The sequence below is a fragment of the Echinops telfairi genome, unplaced genomic scaffold (assembly GCF_000313985.2).
Source record: "Echinops telfairi isolate 266 unplaced genomic scaffold, ASM31398v2 ScPeMD7_7461;HRSCAF=8499, whole genome shotgun sequence".
NCBI classification, from domain to species: Eukaryota; Metazoa; Chordata; class Mammalia; order Afrosoricida; family Tenrecidae; genus Echinops; species Echinops telfairi.
Genome location: NW_022111361.1, coordinates 601,615 through 624,122, shown reverse-complemented (window position 1 = coordinate 624,122; position 22,508 = coordinate 601,615). Strand labels below are relative to the sequence as shown.

The following is a 22,508-nucleotide window of genomic DNA, read 5'->3' as shown; positions in this document are numbered from 1 at the left end:
TACCAGGCCCCTCACACCCTCCTTGCCACTGTTTTTGGATCACTTGTTGCTCCCCTGTCCCTGGGTTGTTCAGCACCACCTCCTTACCCCTGCCTCCCCCTCTCCCTTGTCCTCCCGGAACCATTGGTCCTGTTATTTTCTCCTCCAGGCTGTTCATCCGGCCTATCTTATCTAGATAGATCTGTAGAGATAATAATATGCACCAAAAAACAAGGCCTAGCAAGACAGGGGACGGATGAGAACACAGTGATGACAACAAAAAAGAAAACCAATGACCCACAAAAGAATAAATTAATTAAAAGAAAAAGAAAAACATTTTAAAAAGAAAGAAAAACCTGTAAATAGATCAAGGTCTGCTTTTTAAACTCTAGGGGTGTCCTCCAGTCAGGTCTGATGGGGTGGCACGCTCTGGCCCCAGAGTCTATCCTTTGTACTCCCTTGGGGGCTCCCTGCTCTGCTCCCTGGGTTGCTCTGCTGCATGCCTTTAGTGTTTTGCCTCGGTGTCACAGGGTCAGTCTGGGCCAGTTCCCACACTGAGTCTCCAGTGGTGCATCACTTTTAAAAGCAAAGTATTTCACTATAGAAATTTCACAAATTTAAATTTTATCTCAAGGAACAGAAATATTTCTAAACACACTAAGATCATATAGGTAGTTCAATATTCTTGGGATGGTGAGAGATTAGCTTGTCGATGGCTTAGAATCTGTATCCATGCTTGTTTTTAGAGCTTCTTCTACTTCTGAGAGTTTTTCTTCACTTTCCAGTGTTTGCTGAAGTTCATGGATGGTACTCAGAAGAACGTGGAACTGTTTCTGCCTCAATTCCAGCTTATTCTCAACACTTTCTTTAATATGTGAAAGATGCTGTAATTCTTTACCCAGAGCCTTGAGTTCCTTTAAGGTTTCATGCCTGTTAGGATGGTGCTGGATGACTTTTGCTAAAGCATCATACTCTTGGCGATTTTTTTGTATTTGTTTTGCTTGAAGAATTTGCTTTTTGCACTCAGCAGTTTTTTTCATGGGCTCCAGTGATGCTACGTTCTAAGTCTTTGTAATATTTTAAGTAATTTTCCATTTCCCTGAGATTCATATCATATACCAGCGACGTTTTGCTCATTGAAAATTCACATTGCAACAGTGTGCTTAGCATATGTTGGTTCTGGCTATATCCCTCTTCCTGGGATCCAGAATTACACCATGTAATGAAGCTTTTCACGGGCAGATGAGTTCTTTGATCATCTCCAGCACCATCTCCATCAATGCGTCGTCAGTCACGGCTCCCATGGCATGCGCGGCCTCGGTGGCAGCCTAATTTTTTGTTTTGCTTTAGTTTTAGTCTCTTAATATGGATACTTAGGTTATTGATTTAATATTTAAAAATATATATTGTTCTGGTAAAATACAGAAAAAAATGCCATTTTAACCAGGTGTAAGTGTACAAATCAGGGATATTAATTATATTTAGCACATTGTACATCAGTACAATTTTCAGGTGTTTATCATCTCAAACAAAATTTTGTATTTTTTTTTAAACTTTTTTTTTAGAGTGAGTGAGAGTGGGAGAATTAGAGTGAGAGAGTGAGTGAATGAGTCAGTGAGAGAGTGAGTCAGTGAATGAGAGTGAGTGAGTGAGAGTGAGTGAGCGAGAGAGTGAGTCAGCGAATGAGAGTGAGTGAGTGAGTGCGTGAGTGAGTGTGTCAGTGAAAGTGAGTGAGTGAGAGAGTGAGTGAGTGAATGAGAGTGAGTGAGTGAGTGAGTGAGTGTGAGTCAGTGAGTGAGTGAGTGAGTGAATGAGTCAGTGAGTGAGAGTGAGTGAGAGAGTGAGTCAGTGAATGAGAGTGAGTGAGAGTGAGAGAATTAGAGGGTGAGAGAGTGAGTGAGTGAATGAGTCAGTGAGAGAGTGAGTGAGTGAATGAGTGAGTGAGTGAGTGAGTGAGAGAGTGAGTGAGAGTGAGTGAGAGTGAGAGTGAGTGAGAGAGTGAGTTAGTGAGTGAGAGAGTGAGTGAGTGAGTGAGTGAGAGAGTGAGTCCAAAATTTTGTATTTTTAATGAAGAACTCTCATCTCCCTTTATCCCTAACCTCTAGTAATCCAGTAATGAAACTTGGTCTCCATTCATTTGTTTACTCAAAATATTTCATATAAGTGAAATCACATATTTGCCCTTATATGTCCAGTTTATTTCACTCAGCAGAATGTTCCCAAGGTTCTTCCATGCCACAGCATGTTTCAGAACCTCATTTCTACTAGTGGCAAATAATCTTCCACTGTATGTGTATATCACATCCTGATAACCTATTTATTTGTTTAAGAACACTTGTTTAAGAACAGGTGGGTTGCTTCCACCTGTCAGCTACTGTGAATAACCTTATCGCTGTTCTTAAAAATTAATTGTAGGGGAATGGGGAGGGAGGGGACAAAATGAGGAACTGATGCCAAGGGCTCAAGTAGAAAGCAAATGTTTTGAAAATGATGGTGGCAACAAATGTACAAATGTACAAATGTACTTGACACAATGGATGGATGGATGGATTGTGATAAGTGTTGTATGAGCCCCCAATAAAATGATTTAAAAATCATTGTATTGTTGAAGTAAAACACATACAAAGAAAACAAAACAAAACTTAATCATATATAGCTCAATATTTTCACAAAGTGAATATCTCATCTTAACTCCTCTCTAATCTCTAAGTGTATCATCTGACTTTTCATATGTTGGGGTGGGGGAACACCTGGGACTTCAGTAGAGTGTCAAAGAGTTTTACTGAATGAAAATGACAGAAGAAACAGATCATTTGAATGAGCGAGACCTCGGGTCTCTCAAAACAGTTACAGATGTGGCTTTGCCCAGCAATGACCCTTTTATCTCCAGTAATCTGTCTGGGTAAGTTCTTTTTTCATATATACATATAACAGTTTTATTGGCATATGATTTACTTATCATACAACTCAATAGTTCAATCGTTCAATTATATGAAAGAGAATTGTGCTATCATTACCATATCAATTTTAGAACACCCCCCCACACACACACACATGGTTAAATTGCCTTTAACATGAGTTGTGCAAATACAGTCAGTTCTCTAGGTCAGTTCATTTTGTTGGTTAAAATCAAGAAAGGCATCATAAACATGGGCATTAGCATAGGGCAGGTTGAACTCAAAACAAGTATCTTCAACAGAACATCAAGAGGAGGGTCAGTAAGGCATAGGTAAACGGGCCTGCCGTTCTTTCCTGCTCTTTGTTTCCCATTGGAAGGGACTCAGAGTGATCTGGTAAGAGTCTTGAAAGATTTTCTTGTTCTAGTTTCCCAATTCATCAACTTTAAGGAAACAAGCCAACAAACCGGTTGTTAATTCCTCAATCCCTCAGGTTCAGGTCATAAGGCTCACAGAATGCCTGCTGGCATCATGCAAAGCTGTTCTGCTGGTATCAAGAGAAACTCATTTTATTAAATGGCTTTTGTTTTTTATTCTTTAACCTTGACGTTTCATAAGAGTTCTGTTTCTACATATATAAGAAGGGAGCCTCCTAACTAAAAATATCTCTTGACATACATAACTATTGAGATCAAGAATGAATGATTCATGTTAGACACTGAACTGAAAGACATTGAGTCGTGTTCCATGAGATAACATACTCTGGGTAGAATTAGAGGTTCACACATTTGGAAGGCACCTTGGGAAGTGAAAGTCCATCATTACATAGCGGCAGCAATCACCACATCTCAAACCAGACAGCTATACGAAACAGCTAAGTTCATTTAGAAACCTTTATTTGAAATAACTTTTATTTCCTTCCTTTACATGCTATTCTTCTTAACTGGAAATTCATATAACCAGCAAATGAAAATTGAAAACTATACTGGCAGAAAATCCTGACTCTTCATTACCTAAAAATGCATACTGAAAATCTGTTTACACATAGCTTGTTGAAGAGTTGTCAAAATGAAGTCCTGGATTAGAAATAAATACCAAAATAAGTATGTAGGTTGGAACTGATAACTGACCAAGGGGCAAAATGAGGTAAAGGAAACAATATATAACAACACATAAAATCTTCCTAGCTTGAGAAAATTAAAAAATGTATGAGTGCCTTACTTACACTTTCATATACGTGACCTCAAAGTTAGTGAGCATCAGGAGCAAGAAATTAGAATCCAGCTCTCTGATTCAAGTTCAGCCACACAAGACAACCTCTTTCAAGACCACACTGAAATAGATCCTCTTTTGGGAGGGGGAGGAAAGATTGTGCTATTTTGAGCGAGCACTAAGGGGAGGGGAGAGAAGGGGCGTGAAGGTAGGACCAACTAGGGAGGCGCAGCTTCTCAGGAAGCTTCTGCGTCAAGATCGAGATACCGGACCGGAAGTGGTGGGCGGAACTACGAACCGAGTGACGGTACCGGAAGTCACTCGGAGGGGGAAACTACATTTCCCAGAAGCCCAAGGAGGGGGCAGTGGAAGGGGAGGGCGTCAGGGACGTCTCGGGACAGGCCTTTCCCGGCAACAGCAAGGTAAATGCCGGCCTCGCGGCTCTGAGGGGAAGAATAATTTATGGACTGGCCCGCTTCCTCTCTTGGGCTTATAGTAGTAACCCTCCCAGTCTACCCAGACATGACAAAAACTCCTTCACCCCGAGAACGTCAGGATTCCGGCCCTGTATCACTCCACTGTATCGGTCCAGGGCCGCTTCGCTGATACTTCGAACGCAAAGATGAAAGTGTAGTACCTTTTTCTAGGGCTCCGTAATGGTTTCTGGTCCCTCCCAGCCCTTCCCCCTCTTTCTACTCGGGCAGGAGCTGGGTTGAGCCTGGCTCCCTGGGGTTGCTCGTAATGGTTCCTTAGGGGAAGAAACGCTTGTTCTCCCCAGGCCCATTCTGGTTGCAGACTTCTCTTTGCTGGCTGCTGGGACTTTTTTGACTCAGGGCAGCTAAAGCGGTGGAAGCTCTGTGGGGCAAGCACTGCGAAGGACCCACACCCATCATCCAGGTCCTTTCATCTATCCTTTTTAGAATGCTTTCATGCCACTTCGGCGGCTAAGTAACTCGCTCGGGTCATGGAACGTTAAGTGCCCGAACTTAAAGGTTCCCCACCAAGCCTGCCTGGATCAAATACCAATTGCTTACGGCCGTTACGCTTGTGAAACCTCAGCACCTCAGAGAAGGGGCGCAGGTATTTGGCCCCGAGCATAAACTCAGTCCCATTTCCCTGGTGCACCCTGCAGCCCAGTCTCGCTGGCTGGAAAATGTCGGCTCGGCTTTGGCTACCATTACGTTGTTGCACAACTAAGCAGCTAGGACCTAACGCGTTGAGAGATAAGGACAGCGCCCCTTGGGCAGTCCACTTGTGCAGTTTCCCCCTCCCCAGACCCTTCTAGGTGGACCCCAAAGACCGCGGGGAGGGGGGGCGGGGGTTGCCGGCGCGCTGCAGCGGAAGAAGCTCCGGCGTCCTTGCGTGACTCCGGGGCGGGGCTGTAGGGTGGGCGCGGACAACAGGACCCCGCCGGGATGGGGGGTGTGACAGCTCCGCTTGGGTCCTCTTGGAGGGAGCGCGGCTCCTCGACCACCAGCGGCCGAACTCCCTCTGCCTTCTGCTAGAGATGCTCTTCCTTTCGGTGAGTTGTTTTTCTGTCTCGGTCTTGGGCACGCCCTGGGGAGGAGGAAAGAGTCGGACAGCCTAGGTCTGTGGGCCCTGGATAGGACAGGGCAAAGGGGACTGACCAGCTGCTCTCTCTGGCCACCCCCCGTGGGGCGTGTTGATCCCCGTCTGCGCTGCTTGTTCCAGTTTCATGCAGGCTCCTGGGAAAGCTGGTGCTGCTGCTGCTGCTGCTGCCTGATTCCACCCGACAGTCCTTGGAACCCGGGCTGGCGCAGGAGTCTGGAGATGGCTGATACTCGGTCTGTCCATGAAACCAGGTTCGAGGCTGCGGTGAAGGTGATCCAAAGTTTGCCGCAAAATGGTAAGTGCCCTGCGCCCCCTCTGCAAGAAAGGAGGCCCTTTAACCTTCTTTCTGCTTTTAATCTTGTTTATTTAACCTACTTCTCCCCCTCACCCCACTCACCCCACCCTCCTGAGTTTAAAAGGATTGAGGGGGAGATCGCAAATGTGAGTTATCTACTGATAGTTCAAGCCACAGACATAGATTTAAGTAGTTTATGTTGTTGAAAACAAAAGTACGGTAATCAACTATGAGAAACGGACTGCGGATTTGAGTAGGGTTAAAAAAAATCAGAACACCTCTGGAATGGGATGCCGCATGCTGCATACCTTTTAACTGGACAGTTGGAGACTTGAAAACTTTTTGAGGGAGAAATGTCATTTTGGAAACTTTTGGTGGGAAGGAGAACTATAGTCATTTGTGAAATGATTTCCATTTAATAAATACATGTATATTTACTGCTTTTCTTTTCTTTCTTTGCTATCCTCCCACTTACAAGTGTGTGTTTTTGGTACTCATGGTGGACCTCATCCCCAACTTTGAAGAGAAGCTCCTTGCTTTCTTTTTTCCATGTGCCATTGCTTTGGCTGCTCCGTGTCTCTACTTCTGAGCAATTTGAATACTGCTGGGTGTGATTTGCTTCCCGCTTCTTCCACTTGGGCTTTGAATTTGTCATTTTGTATCGTTGACCAGTGTTGAGAAGTTTTCAGTCATTATTCAGACCTTTCCCCCATGCTCTATGGTAGCAGAGGGTCTTAGAGGAAGAAACTATTATTTTCCACTTCAATTCTTTGTGCTTTATTGGAATTATCTTTCATGATATTGATGTCTATTTTTAAAAAGGCTTTTAAGCCCTGCTAGTATGGCAGAGCTGCCAAACCAACAGGATACATTGATACATTGCCTTATTTTTTAATATCATGTTACTCAACTCATCTGCTCATCATCATTTAATGAAATAAACAAGTATTCAGAACAACTCAGTCTGTAAATATCCATTAAGTGCAGTTCAGAAGGTTTGGGGAAAGAAAATGGCAATGCAAAAGGTCACTACCCCTCCCCCATTTGTTTGAAATGAACTTGGATCAATTTGTATCAACTAAAAAAATCCAAGTCCATTTCAATTTTACTTTCCTCTTTTTATAGCAACTCAGATCAGGGTTTAGATCACAGGGGTAAGGTTGCAAGTGTTTTCACGGCTGTGAGCCTTCACACTGTCTTTTTTGGTCACTTTTATATGGCCTGTCTTGCCATGGTCTTATAACTCCCACCAACGGATTGGTTGAGACTCTACAAATAAGGTGTTTGTGCCCCACCAAAGGGCTTAGACAGCTTGCTAATAGAACAAATAAGGCACCCTTGTGAGGGTGGAATCATGCAAAGTATATGGAACTCTAATGGGGGTTTATTCCATTTTGCTATCCTATTAGGCTTAAAAGGAGCTGTCTCAGAGTGAGACACAGGGACCTCATTACCACCAAGAAAAATAGTAATATGTGTCCATTGGACCCATGGCCCTGTGCTGAGAACTTCCTACATGTAGGACAGAAAGAGACAGATGAGATGACCTGTAACAGCACCAGAGACAGTGGGGACATAGCCGCAGAACAGTGGTGGCAGCAAACCCAGGAGACCAGAGCTAGACTTGCTTGTAGGTTTGCTGATTGCAGCGCACTGCTTTGCTGGGTTGATAACTCTTTGCAATGGCTACAAAGAACTCAGAAAATACATTTATGGGGTTTATGAGAGAAGTAACAGGTTCAGGCACTACTGGAGGGCTAAAAGCTGAACATCTTCAGGCCGAGGCTTACTGGCAGAGAGAGGTGCATTCAGGCACCTATCAGTGGAACATAGTACTATGTTTTGTAACACTGTCTCAAGCAGAGCAGGAGACTGCCCAGGCCAAGAGGCCTAAAGGGTAGAAGGGTCAAGGGTAGAAAGGCTAAGGGCCAAGAAAAAGCCTTCCTAAGAGCATGACCAAGAAGCTGCCCAGGCCAAAGAACTGTACCCCAGGTCTTTTTTGAGTTGTAAACTGTTACTTCCTTAGTAAATATGAGTATGGTTTGAGTTCTATGTGGTCATTGCAACAAATTATCAAAGTTAGAAAAGTACAGTGTTTTGGGAGAGACAGCTTATGTGACTTGTGCCTGAAGTGGTAAAGAGGTTGGAAGGTTGAGGTATGGCTGACCTCCTGAAATGGGCTGTTGATGCTGAAAATGATTCTCTTCTGCCTGTGAATTTATAGGCCATTGGGTTTTAACTCCTGACACTGTAGTTAGCAGTCTAATGTTTATGTGACAGCAACAGCAGGGCTTCTTAGACTAGAGGTAGAAAGGCCATTTTAAGTAATTCATTGCAGAAAATTGGAGAGCATTCATTATGCTGTTACTGATCCTAAATTGAAATATTTTTTTTATTAAATCATTTTATTGGGGGCTTGTACAACTCTTATCTCAATCCATACATACATCCATTGTGTCAAGCACATTTGTACATTTGTGGCCATCATCATTCTCAAAAGATTTGCTTTCTACTTGAGCCCTTGATATCAGCTCTTTATTTTTACCCCTCCCTCCTCACTCTCCCTCCCCAAACTGATATTAATCAAAGCAGAAACACTGTTAAAAATGAATCGTTCAATATTTTGAAAGTAACACTTTTTAAATTATTTTTCCCTTCCTTGAGCTGTTTTGATATGGGTGCTATCTTCTTTTTTATTTTTTACTCCTTAATCCTTATTTAAAATATACAGTAATCCTGAATCATACAGAATCCTTGTTTTCCCTTGGTACTAGAAATGAGATATCTAGGTAGTATTTCACATATAGGTAAATACCAAATGTCTCATTTGAAGACAGAGACTTTGCCTTAGCTAGTGCCTGACACGTCATCAATTTAATAAATGTTCTCAATTTTTGTTGTATTCTAATGAACTTAAATAAGCTTTATATTTTATTTGGTTGATTTACTGAAAATATGATGAGTTAAGGCTTTTTAACATTTTGCTTTCACATATGTTAATCATATAGTAACCATTATTAATTGTAGTTTTCCATTCACCTACTCTGTTATGTAATTGATTATAGCAGTGAAACAATGTCTAGAGATTCCTAAGTATATCTCTATTATGTAAACTATTATAATTGTGATTTTATAATTAATCATACACACTTGGCCAGATATGAAACACCACTCAGCTTTTCTGTGTTGTAATTTCTAAAGCATTTTTATAAACTACTAGCCTTTTTTACTGTATTTATAAACTCAATATTTTATTTAATTTGTAAATACTTCAAAGGTAGTTATAAAGTTTAGAAATCACTTCGATTGTTGTTGACAATGTACATACAAAAACATACCAATCCAATAATGTCTGGTTCGTACAATTTATTGAGAGTGGTTACATTCTTCAGGTAATCCAGCCCTCTCACCCTTCTTTTCTGAATTATTCCTCCACAGTTAACATGAACCCCCAAAGTTTCCTCTCTAACCTTTGAGGTTGCTGTTGTCAATTTGATACGTTGTAGATAGTTCTTTTAAAAAGCATAATGCTCAAGGCAGAGAATCCTGTTTAAGTTAAACTCTTGTTTGGTTTATAGAAGACTCCAAGGGATATTTTTGGTTTAAAGTTTTGTTTTTGTGTTTTTTTTAATCAGTTTATCGGGGCTCATACAATTCATCACAATACATAGATCAATTGTGTAAAGCACACCTATACATTTGTTGCCCTCATTATTCCCAAAATTCGCTTTCCTCTTGGGTTCCCGGAATCAGCTCATTTTTGGTTTAAAGTTTAAAGGTTGTCTCAAGGCAGTAGTTCCAGGGGCTTAGCCTGGAAATTGACATTCTCTTCCACGTGTTGTCGTCCCCCCTGTTCAAAATTCCACTATTGGATTATTGATCACAGCATTCCATTATGGTCAAATTACTAGCTTAATCAGTTTATTATGCAGTCTTTAAAGTTTATCACAGACATTTTTACACTTTTTATTTTTCTAATTTTATTATAAAAGTGCATGCTGTGGAAGCAGTTTTGGAATTGGATGGTGAGTAGAGACCAGAAGAACTTTGGATCTCTCATAGTAAAAGTCTAGATTTCCTTGGAGAAGATGTTGGTGGAATTACAGACATCATGGAAGCAGACAGCTTGTGTTCTAGATTTCACAGGTGAAGAAGAAGAGTTTTGTTCCAGGATAGAATTTGGATTTGGAGTTGATTTAAGACTTTTAGGGTTATATGATGGGATCAAATGTTTTATGTGTGGCAAAGACATGGATTTTGAGGGGCTAGAGGGTGGAAAGTCGTAGACTGAATTGTGTCCCTTCAAAATCGATGTCAATTTGACTAGGCCATGATTCTCAGGAGTGTGGCAGTTAGGAAAGGATCAAGTGTGGTAGTTATGTAATGATGTTATCGTTCCCATGGTGTGACCTGATGTTATCAGCCAGCCAAGAGGATTACTCAGGTCACAGCCCTGATCTGATCTAAGATTTACCCTGGGATGGGACCTGCATCACCTTTTCTCTTTCAAGAGGTAAAAAGAAAGAAAAGGTCACCAGGAGCAGACGACATCATTTGGACCCAGGGTCCTTGCCTTAGAGGTTCCTAGACACAGGAGAAGATTGTTCAAAGGCAAATGGAGATCTCTAAGGAACGCCAGGCCCATATATTTTAAAGAGAAATAAAGGCCTTTCGCCAGAGCCAACAAAGAGAAAAGCTCTCCTGTAGAGCTGGCACCCGGAATTCAAACTGCGTGTCTCCTCAACTGCAAGAGAACAAATTTCTGTTTGTTAAAGCCACCCGGTTACGGGATTTCTGTTAGAGAAATGCTAATTCAGACAATGCTTGTGTTTTAAAAAATTAAATGCAAATAAGCAGAAAGAAAAGAATGTGTGCACCTGCTATCACTGCATAGGAAGCCCTGGGGGAGTGGGTGTTAGGTCTGCAGTCTGTATGGTCCCAGTTCCAAATAGCAGCAGCGTCCTGGGAGAAAGACAAGTTTTCTGCTCCCGTGCACACTTGCAGTCTTGGACACTCACAGGGGTTGCTAGGAGTCAACAAACATTGCCTCGATGGCAGTGAGTTTGGTTGGAGTATAGAGATATATTTTCATAATAATTTAGTATATTCTCCTAGTTTACTTTTTATGTTTATGAATGCATATGAGGGGTTCCCCCCAAAATAAATGAGAATTATTTTTCAAAGCTATGTATTTCAATTTTTTTTTACAAAACAAACTTTTCACCTTCAAAGTACTCTCCATTATACTTAATACATTTGTCAAATCTGTGATTCCATTCTTGGAACTTATTGGGGGCTCTTATACCTCTTAGGACAATCCATACCGTTGTATCTAGCATATTTTTACATGTGTTCCCATCATTATTTTGTAAATACTTTCTATTCAGCCCTTTGTATCAGTTCCTCTTTTTTCCCTCACCTTACCCCTCATGACCCCCTTGATAAATTATAATTTATTATTGTTTTCATATCTTACATGGCCCGCTGTCTCCATTCCCCAATGTTTTCTGTTGTTCGTCCCCTTGTGGGGGTGTGTGTGGTTATGTGTCCATCATTGTAATTGGTTTCCCCTTCTTCCTCTCCTCTCCTACCTTCCTCTACCCTCCTGGTATCGCAACTCCCATTCCTGTTCCTGGATTCCTGTGTCCTGAGCTCTTATCTCTTGTCTGTACCTGTGCACATGCTCCGGTCTAGCCCGCAGTGAAAGGCAGGACTGGGGTCATGGTAGTGGGGAGTGAGGAAGCCTCAAGGAACCAGAGGAATATTGTGTGTTTCATTGGTGCTATAGTAAACCCTCGTTGACTCATCCCTTCCGTGTGACCCTTTTGTGAGAGGATGTCACATTGTCTACAGATGGGTTTGGGGGTCTCTGCTATAACCCCCCCCCCTTCTCAACAATATGGTTTTTTGTTTGTTTGTTTGTTTGTTTTGGGTCTTCTGATGCCTGTTACCTGATCCCATCGAAACCTCATGATCACACAGGCTGGTGTGTTTCTTCTGTGTGGCCTTGTTGCTTCTCTGCTAGATGTCTGCTTGTTTAACTTCATGCGTTTAAGACCACAAACACTCTATCTTTTGATAGCCAGGCACAATTCAATTTCTTCACCACATTTGCTTATGCACCCATTGTGTGTCTTCAGTGATTGTGCCAGGAGGGTGAGCATCACAGAATGCCAGGTTGTTAGAACAAAGTGTTCTTGCATTGAGGGAGGACATGAGCAGAGGCCTGAAGGAAAGCTTTAAAATAAGATTGCTAACTATGGTTTCATAATACAGCTGTTTGTCATTTATTTTCGTTACAGCTACAAACTGTTGGTTCATTTTGTTGCTTTTAGTTTTGGTTTTAGGAATTTACCCAGCAAAACTGATCAATTTGTTTGCTTCTACATTCTCTGAGTTTTGCAACCATTCTCACCCTCCCTTTCTGAGTTTTTCCTCCCCAATTAACATAGCTTCACTGACCGCTCAGGTTCATCTTGTAATCTTTCCTGTACTCATCACTTTGATCCCACATAGATAATTCTTAAAAGGGCAGAATGCCCAAGGCAGACCTTTTTTTCCCTCCCCTTTAACTTATTAACCCTTATTTGTTCTTTTATTAATTATTATTAATAAATGGTAGGCATTGCTTTTAAAGTTTAAAATAACTCAGAATTTTTTTAAACAAATGAGCAAATCAGCATAACTTTTTAAAATGCAGAAGTAAACTATAAGCCAAACTATCTATGGAATATAAAGTCCCTATTATATCACTAAGCCAATATATAAATTTAAACTTATCAAATATTCTTCAGATAATCTATATTTAATGTATGTTTCCAATAGGTTCATTCCAGCCAACAAATGAAATGATGCTCAAGTTTTATAGCTTCTATAAACAAGCTACTGAAGGACCCTGTAAATTGTCAAGGCCTGGATTCTGGGATCCTATTGGAAGATACAAATGGTAATTTTGCAGAGCAAGTTATTAATGAATTTTTATTTTAATAGCATTATTATTACATGGCTGTTATTTATATGGTTGTATATTATTCTGTACAAAGTTTTCTATGTCCTGGATACAATTTTTAGCCTTCATGTGCTCTGAACATACTTTTACACAGATAGGAAGATCTGGAAGAAGAGAAGAAAACAATGAAACCAAAGATAAAAGACATGTTTATTGCACCTTTCCCCTTGGAGGTCTTTTTTCTTTCTGTCTTTTTTATGCCATGATCAACTCCAAATTAAGTTAAACAAACTCACGTACCTCTTCATCTGCCAGGAAAATAACGATTTTGCCTTGTCAGTTGGCACTGCTTGTTTTAAGCATTTTAAGTATTAAGTTACCAGCAGCATGTCTGAATCAGTGGCCTCACTAGGGGACTGCACTGGGTGACACTGTCAGAGGGTGACACCCACATAACTCTACAAAATTTCTGGACAGTGTTTTACTAGGAATGTATTATTTTTTAATAGAAATAATTAGTTATAGTAACAAACACATTTTGGTAAACCCAGTCTATCTATATCAATATGCCTACAAGGTTATAATTCTATGCTAATTTACTTTTAGAACCTTATGTCATTATTACCTAATTACATAGATACTTAGAATCATGCCATTTCATCAACATGTGCTAGAAGAGCCCTTTGGGGTTTTTTTGTTCCCACCATTGTTTTTAGTGTTCCTGATTTTGTCAAATTTTCTGGTGTTTTAGTTACATTATTTTGATATTTATTAACCTATATTAATAATTTTTTGAGAATGAAGTAATAAAGGAAAAGGGGAAAATTCAAAAGGGCCTTTGCTCAGTTACTAATAATGGAACTCAGTATAGAAAGATTTTACAAAATAATTTTATTTTTAGAATTCATGTGATCTAAGAAATATCTTTCAGTAATTTGCTACTATATTTATCACATTATTTTATGATTAAATCTTATGATTAACATTTGTAAGGAGTCTGTCTGGTCTCCTATGAGAGGAGGTCCACGGGGGCTGTGAAGACCATGTGCTGCTGCCCGCCGGTTGATACAAGTCCTATGACATCCCTGGACTGAGATACTGCCATATTACCTTTTTTTGTTTTTTCACTTTTAACCCCAAATTTACTCAGGTCATACAGTATTTGAATAGAAAAACAAATTTTATTTTTAATATACCTAAAAGAATAAAAACATCTAGACACCTGTCATTGAACCAGTTCTATCTCTTGTTGATTCTGTAGGACTGAGTAGAACATCCTCATAGGGTTTTCTAGCCTCTACTGCTGAGAGGAACAGATCAGCAGCCTTTTCTTTCTGTTGAGCTACTGGGTGGCATCAAACTACCAGCTTTTTGGCTAACAGTTGAGCACTTGACCATTGTTCCTCAAGGCCTCTTTTCCTTTCCAATTGATTCACACATGATGGCCCTAAGTACTACTTAAGACTTTACTGAAACCGAAAATCCTCACAACTGAACCAACAAAAAATGTCATGATAAAGGGAGAAAAGACTGAGGCTGTCATTTTTCGTGTGTCTACAACCAGTGCACATGGAAACAGCAGTCAAGACATCAAACGACAATGGATTGGATGGGCAAATCTGCTGCAAAAGACTTCTTTAAAGTGCCAAAGAGCAGAGATGCCACTTTGAGGACGAATGTGTACCTGACCCAAGCAATGGTATTTTTAGTCACCTTCGAGAAATGTGAAAGTTGAGACACGAATAAGGAAGATCAGTGAAGCTAGATGCCTTTGAATAGTGATGATGATACTGAATATACCAGGGACAGATAGAGAAAGGAAGAAACGTTTCTTGGAGAAAGTTTAGCCAAAATGCCCCTTAAGAAGTGAGGACTTTCAAGACTTTGTCTTGCATATTTTGGAAATGTTGGGGGAGGGACCAGTCCCTGGAAGTGAAAAATAAGATTGGGGGCTCACACTGGTTTGTGACAAAGAGGAAGAACCTCAGTGAGGTAGACTGACACAGTGGCTGCGACAACAGGCTCAAACATAACAATGGTTGTGAGACTGGGACAAGACCAGGCAGTGTTTCATTGAATTGGAACTGACTCCATGATGTCTAATACACCACAGCCCTTATGAAAATTTGACAGAAGTGTAGATTTATATTGTACTGTATGAAAAGAATATGCTAATTGATGAAACTGGTCCATTCTGCTGTTAAATTTCTTCACCGTTGTTAACCGTTGGAGTAGAATTACCATCACATCTGAAGATTTCTTAGTACTACTGTCTGAGGCCTTTGTGACTAGACGTTAAGTCATAAGTAAAAGAGCCCTGGTGGCATAGTGGTTATGCATTGGGCTGTGATCTGCAAGGTTGGCAGTTTGAAACCACCAGATGCTACATGGGAGAAAGACAGGGTTTTCTAGACCCATAAAGAGTTACCATCTTAGACAGATAGGAACTGAAAATCCAGGGAATCCAGGGCGGATGAGCCCTACAGGACCAGTGGTGTGAGTGGTGAAACAGGGAGGGTAAAGGGAGAGTGGGCAGGAAAGAAGGAACCGGTTACAAGGAACTATATGTGACCTCCTCCCTGGGGGACAGACAGCAGAAAAGTGGGTGAAGGGAGACGTCGGACAGGGCAAGATATGACAAAATAACAATTTATAAACTATATCAAGGGCTTATGAGGGAGAGGGGAGCGGGGAGGGAGGGGAAAAATGAGGACCTAATGCTGGGGGTTTAAGTGGAGAGAAAATGTTTTGAGAATGATGAGGGCAATGAATGTACAAATGCGCTTTACACAATTGATGTGTGTATGGATTGTGATAAGAGTTGTATGAACCCCTAATAAAATGATTAAAAAAAAAAAAAAGTTACCATCTCAGAACTCACAGAGGCAGTTCTGTCTTGACCCCTACAAGGTCACTGTGAGTCAGCATTGACTAGATGGCAATGAGAATAATAGGTTAAGTGACATAACAATGTTATTTAAAGTTGGTTAAGAAAACAAAAAATACTTCCTTTTTCCTTTGAAATTGGAGTTAAGCTGCTTCTGAGAAAATTATATAAAACAAGAGATTCTTATGTCAGGCAAAAGTTTCCGAGGACTAATGACATTTTTTGGAATCCCTGGGTGGTGCAAACAGTTCATGTGCTTTGCTGCTAACCTGAAAGTTGATGGTCCTTGGCAAAAAGCCTTGGTGGTCTCCTTTTGCAAAATCAGCCTCAGAAAACCCCACGAAGCACAGTTCTACTCTGACACACATGGGATCGCCAGCAGCTGGCATTACATTGACTGTTCTTAAATTGTCCTTATCTAGGGGTTGGGAATTTTCTTCTCTCTCACATTTTCATTTACTTAGATGTAAGAGACTTTTTCATTTTTAATTTGAATATGTAAACCCGAACCACTGCCATCAATTTGATTCCTATTCATAGTGACCCTTTAGGAAGGACAGAGTCGAACTCTTCCTTTGGATTTCCAAAGGCTGCAAATCTTTAGGGAACCACAAAGCCTCATCTTTCTCCCTTGGAGCAGCTAGTGGGTACCAACTGCTGACCTTGTGGTTATCAGCCTGATGCATAACCAACTGTGCCACCTGGGCTCCTTGACTGTTTAAGTTACGTAAATTAATGAGAACTTTTACCCAAAATGTCTGTTCACTTAAAACAGGGCTGTGGTAGTTCGTGTAGTCTTCTAAAGTGTTCCTTTCTGTTAAATATCTATAATAACCTATAGCCGGTTAATATGTAGATCGGATATATTATTTGTTTTCTATAATATTTAGTTTACTCACTGATAATTTTCTGGAAATTGAGCATTTAAAGAAATCCTCTGAAAATATGAGGTAGTCCTGGTGGCGCCGTGGCAAGAAGCTCAGCTGCTAACTGTTAAGTTGGTGTTTTGAGCCGGCTGGCTAGCTTCTCTCCACGAGAGAGGTATGGCAGGGTGCTTCCACAAAGCTTCCAGCCTTCGCAAACCTCTGTAGCAGTTCTGCTCTGCCCGGTTGGCTTTCTGGGGATTGGAGTTAGCTAGATGGCAACATGTTTGAAAAGGTAGCATAGCTTTAAGTGGAGCCCCTTTCAAATTTTAATGGCCAAGTATCAATTGCATTATGAACAATTGGAAATCATGTGTCACTTTTAACATTATTTGTATGTTTCCATTTCTAGGGATGCTTGGAGTTCTTTGGGTGATATGCCCAAAGAGGAAGCCATGATTGCATATGTTGAAGAAATGAAAAAGGTAGGGAAAATAATTTCACAATAGAAAGTAAGAACTTTCAGAGAAGTGCTAATGTGACTTTGTTATCAGGCAAATTAGCTGTTTTATGGTACAAGGGAGATTGTAATGTTATCATCTTGAATCTGGATTATTCAATTTTTTAGGGCTTTACCTGAATGGTGAAGTTCTTTTTTTTTTTAATGTATCTCATCTATCCATGTCTCAAGGATCCATGGTGGTATAGTGGGTTACACATGGGCTGCTAACTGCAAGGTTAGCAGTTCAAACCCACCTGCCACTCTAAGGGAGAAAGATCTGCACCCATAAAGATTTACAACCTCAGAAACCCACAGGGGCCTCATTATCCTATCCTATAGGAATGCTAGGACAGCGAGTACAGTGTGTGATATCCATGTGTCTGTAATTCTCACCAAATGATTGAGTGAGAAACACTAATAGAAGGGATTGGTCCGTTTTAGTTGCCATTCCCCTGTGTATAAGAGAGCCATCCAAGAAGCAGGAACAGAGAGAATTCCCTAGGCCATCAAAGAAAAAGAGACATCAGTGGAGCATGTTTAAATTACCTGTCTGAAGTGGCAGAGGCAACCAGGCCCTGCCACACTGAGCACAGAGGCTGAGGCGAGGAGACCATGAGACACAGCAAAGGAACAGCACGGAGACTCTGAAACTGTAAGGAGGATGCTGAGCCAAGGGACCGCGTGGCGGATAGGCTGAGTACCAGAGAGAAACTTGCCGACTGGCCAACGAGAGGTGTTGGTTTGGATCCGTAAGTGTGCCCTTAATATTTCCGATCCAGTCTTTGGGTAACCTGTTAGCCTCCCTAGTAAGCCTCCATAATTTGAGTATTGTCTGTGAGCTTTGGGTGGCGTTGCAACAAATGATCAAAACCAGTAGAAAAGGAGAAGGTCATGGCAGGAATGGTTGGTGTTGGAGTAGGTGAAGGAAGAGGGAAGGTAGGCAGCCTGCCTGCCCTTGGTGCCTTGTGGCTTTGGCTTGGGTGGATATAGGATCGCCTCTCCTTTTACAATCTATTCATTATAATTCCTCCTGTTATCAACTTGTGGAGGAAGTGTAAGAATGAAAATCGTTTCAAGTACTGATAGCCCTTCCTGAGAATTTTGGGAAGCACCTCACTGTTTTTAAGGTATTTCTGCTTGGGAACTTTTGATATCGAAGAAATAGTAAACAAGACTGCTAAACAGTCTTCTCAGACAAGATCTGACTTGGTAGCATTTTTCTGTGAATGTGTAGATGCTTCAGAAAGAGGATATGTTTTCAGGTTTACTGCCAACTCCAAAAGAAGGGCAGCTCTTATTAGCAAGGTCTTTTAAGTCTATCTGAGGTATTTTCTTGAAATGATTTTATTTTGAATATACGAATATAACACAAAATTTGGCAAATCAACATTTTTTTAGATGTATTGCTTAGTGTACTTGCTAATGTACTTACATTAATCATATTGTGCATTGCCAGCTGTAATCAGTACTACAATTCCCATTGCCATAAGTGAGCACCCTTCATTAAACAAAAGGCCCCTCTTCCCCCTTTCCTTCTACCCTTGGTAGTGATGGACAGAGTGTGGCCTCTGTACATTTGCCAGGTCTTGTTACGTCCTATAAGTGAGATCTTACCATATCTGCCCTTTGGTGACTTATATTTCATGGAACACAATGTATTAGGACTTTTAAAACAAATCATTTTATTGGGGGCTCTTACAGCTCTTATAACATTCCATGCATCAATTTTATCAAGTATATTTGTACATATGATAATTTGTTTGGACTTCATTTCTCTTTTTGACGGGGTAGTAGTTCACTATGCATATACAACATTTTGTTGATCTTTTCATCTGTTGATGAACCAAAGATTGTTTCCATCTTGTAGCTATTGTAAATAGTGCTGGCGTGACCGTCAACATGTGTGTGTGTGTGTGTGTGTGTGTGTGTGTGTGCGCGCGCGTGCGCGCGCGCGCCTGCTTGAATAGGCTGCTATTAGGTTATTTGGGAACTCAGAAGTAGAATTGCTGAGTCATATCGTAGTTATGTGGTTTTGATTTGCATCTGTCTTAATGACTAGTGACCTTGGCCATTTAAATATCCTCCTTGATAAATTGTCAGTTGAAGTCACTGGGCTGCTTTTTGATTGGGCGGTTTATTTTTTGGTTGTTGTAGAGGTTTTATGTATATCCTAGATACAAGAATCTTTGTAGATAGATAGTACCCGATCATTTTCCCTAATCTGTAAGCTGTATTTTCTTTTTTCAATGAAGTTCTTTGATGAAGAAAAGCATTGAATTTTTAGGAGGCCCCATTTATTTCTTTCGTCTTTCGTTGCTCGGACTTTTGTTATACCTTCTGATAATCTGTCATTAAAAACTAAGCCCTGCAGCCCTGCTGCTGCATCTTGATGTTTTCTTCTAAAAAATTTGTTGCGTTAGTTTTCATGTTAAGTTCCTTGATGCATTTTGAATTGGTTTTGTGTATGGTTGGAAGAATCCTGAATCCTCTTGGCCCTGCTTCTGTGACCTCTGTCTCTGTCTCAAGACACCTCTGGGCCTGTTGCCACTGGCTGTGTTGTCGAGTCTCTGGGACCTCTCACTGTCTTCATTGTTCTAGTTCTTGACCCGCGTTAGAGCTTCTAAGAGGATTCTTGCCTCCTCTCTCTGCTTCTCTCCACTCTCTTCTTTTTTCATCCCACCCCCACTTTATCCTCTGTCTTGTTGTTTCTTGCTGAGTCTCTTCTGACTTCTTGTCTGAAAAACGTCTGTGGTATTAGCAGCAAGTAGTGTTAAATCCTTGTCCGTTTCAAGGTATGGGCCCTCCTACAAGAGCAGCCCCAAACTGACCAGTCCCCACTCAGTAACCACAGACTCTTTTCGTCGATAGCCACTTCATTTTCGTGGGTACAGTGACCAGTCCTTACAAAGCACCCACCTAACCCAGGGTGGGCTGCATCACAAGGCCAAACAGAAAGTCAGCATGTTGATAGCTTGCTCCCCAAAGCCACCCAAACTGGGTACAAGTAATAAACCCTCTGCGGGAGAAGGTCACCCCTCAGGGCTTGCGCAGAAAATCTTTCATACTATTTTTCCAAAAACCCCCGGTGGAAGACCACAGTGAAGGAACTCATTTCAGCACACTCCTCCCCTTGTCAAAGACAAGTTGACCACAGATGTGTGGGCTTATTTCTAGGCTCAGTTCTGTTCCATTGGTCTTTGTACCTATTATTACCAGGCTAATTCAATTACTGTAAATGTAGTATGTTTAGAAATAAAAAAGGTGGAAGTCCTCCTACTTTGTTCTTCTCCAAAGCTTTGGCTACTCAAAGTTGCCTTTCCACATAAAAATGAGAATTGTTCTGTAAAGAAGGTATTGGAATGTTGATTAGGCTGTGTTTACTCTATAGATCACTTTAGGTAGGTGTCTTACTTAGCTAGTTAGTGCTTCTATAATTAAAATCCACCAGTGGGTGGCAGATGGCCTTAACAGAGATTTAGGAAATCAGAAGTCTGAATTCAGGGTGCTAGCTCTATGGGAAGGCTTTCTTTCTCTGGTAGCTCCGGGAAAAGGTCCTTGTCTCTTGAGCTTATGTTTTCTTGGAGATGTTCACGTAACTTGGCATCTGTCTTCTATCCCAAGAGATTGCCTCAAAATACATCCTACATTAATCTTGCCTCATTCATGTAATAAGGATAGCCCATTTCAAAATGGGATTGTAACCACAGGCATACAGAAATTAGGGTTTACAACACATATTTGGGACCCAGAGTGGTGGACACTTCAATTCGTGACCGAAGTATTGGCATCTTAACTACATTGAATTTCCCAATACATGAACATTTATCTATTTATTTCAGTCATCTTTAATTTCAGCAATGCATTGTAATTTTCATTGCATAACTCTTTCACCTTCCTGGTTTAGCTCATTCCTAGGTATTACCATCTTTTAGGTCCTACTATAAATGGAATTGCTCTTTAATTTTCTTTTTCAGATTTATCATTACTGATATAGAAATAACAGCTGATTTTTGTCTATTAATCTTGTGCCCCACAAGTTTGATAAATTACTGAAGGACACATTTTTGGAGTTGATTTTGGTAGCATAAAGATCCATTTATAAATTAAGGGTGGATCAGAAGTTGTAAAATGTAGGCCTGTTTGACCTTCTTAAATACATCAATTGCCTCTGAATAGTTTTGCCAGATGATATGGCAGTATTAATCTCTGTTATAGATTTCCTTTTGTTTTGTTTGTTTGTTTTAAAATTGCTTCTACACTGCTTTAAATTATGTCTATCGTTCGATTTTCACAATTTTTATTTAGTAGACCTTAGTTTGGTAGTAGAAGGCAGAGTTTACATCTTTTGCCTTTTTATAAAGCACATGTGTACATTAGTTACCCTCATCATTCTTAAAACATTTGCTCTCCACGTAAGCCCTTCACATCAGCTCATTTTTTCCCCTTCCCTCCCCGCTACCCCCTACCTCATGAACCCTTGATAATTTATAAATTATTATTTTGTTACATCTTACACTCTCCGACATCTCCCTTCACACACTTTTTGTTGTCCATCCCCCAGGGAGGAGGTTATATGTAGATACTTATAATCGGTTCCCCCTCTTGAACCCTCCCTCCCGGTATTGCCACTCTCAACACTGGCCCTGAAGGGATCATCCGCCCAGGATTCCCTGTGTTTCCAGTTCCTATCTGTACCAGTGTACATCCTCTGGTCTAGCCATATTTGTAAGGTAGAATTGGGATCATGATAATGGGTGGTGAGGAAGCATTTAGGAGCTAGAAGAAAGTTGTATGTTTCATTGTTGCTACACTGCACCCTGACTGGCTCGTCTTCTCCTTGCGACCCTTCCATAAGGGGATGTCCAGTTGTTAACATATGGGCTTTGGTTCCCCACTCTGCACTCCCCCTCATTCACATTGATATGATTTTTTGTTCTGATGATGCCTGATACCTGATCACCTCAACACCTCATGGTCACACAGGCTGGTGTGCTTCTTCCATGTGGACTCTGATGCTTCTGAGCTAGATGGCCGCTTGTTTACCTTCAAGCCTTTAAGACCCCAGACACCATATCTTTTGATAGCCGGGCACCATCAACTTTCTTCACCACATTTGCTTATGCACCCACTTTGTCTTCAGTGATCATGTTGGGAAGGTGAGCATCATGGAATGCTTAATAAATCAAAATATTCTTGCATTGAGGGAGTACTTGAGTGGAGGCCCAACGTCCATCTGCTACCTTAATCATAAACTTATAAATATATGCACATGGATTTCCCCATCCTCATATATAAATATATTTACATATGTACATGCTTGTATTTAGACATCTATAAATGCCCTTTGCCTCC

At 40.9% G+C, this 22,508-nt stretch overlaps 2 protein-coding genes across 4 annotated transcripts in view; one reads left to right on the top strand and one right to left on the bottom strand.

Annotated features, from left to right (window-relative positions):
- ABI1 (abl interactor 1) overlaps positions 1-4,155 on the bottom strand; it is a 124,782-nt gene extending 120,627 nt beyond the window's left edge. Inside the window, exon 1 of the mRNA XM_045300208.1 lies at positions 4,102-4,155. The gene's annotated coding sequence lies outside the window, so the exon portion shown is untranslated. The remainder of the gene's footprint in view (positions 1-4,101) is intronic.
- Positions 4,156-5,526: 1,371 nt separating this feature from the next.
- The window catches only part of ACBD5 (acyl-CoA binding domain containing 5), a 60,484-nt gene continuing 43,502 nt past the window's right edge, over positions 5,527-22,508 (top strand). For all 3 annotated transcript variants that reach the window (XM_045300198.1, XM_045300197.1, XM_004716116.3), the window contains exons 1-4: positions 5,527-5,610; positions 5,781-5,955; positions 12,781-12,901; positions 17,067-17,139. In XM_045300198.1, coding sequence (XP_045156133.1) covers positions 5,596-5,610; positions 5,781-5,955; positions 12,781-12,901; positions 17,067-17,139 — 384 coding nt within the window. In that variant the 5' untranslated portion in view covers positions 5,527-5,595. The remainder of the gene's footprint in view (positions 5,611-5,780; positions 5,956-12,780; positions 12,902-17,066; positions 17,140-22,508) is intronic.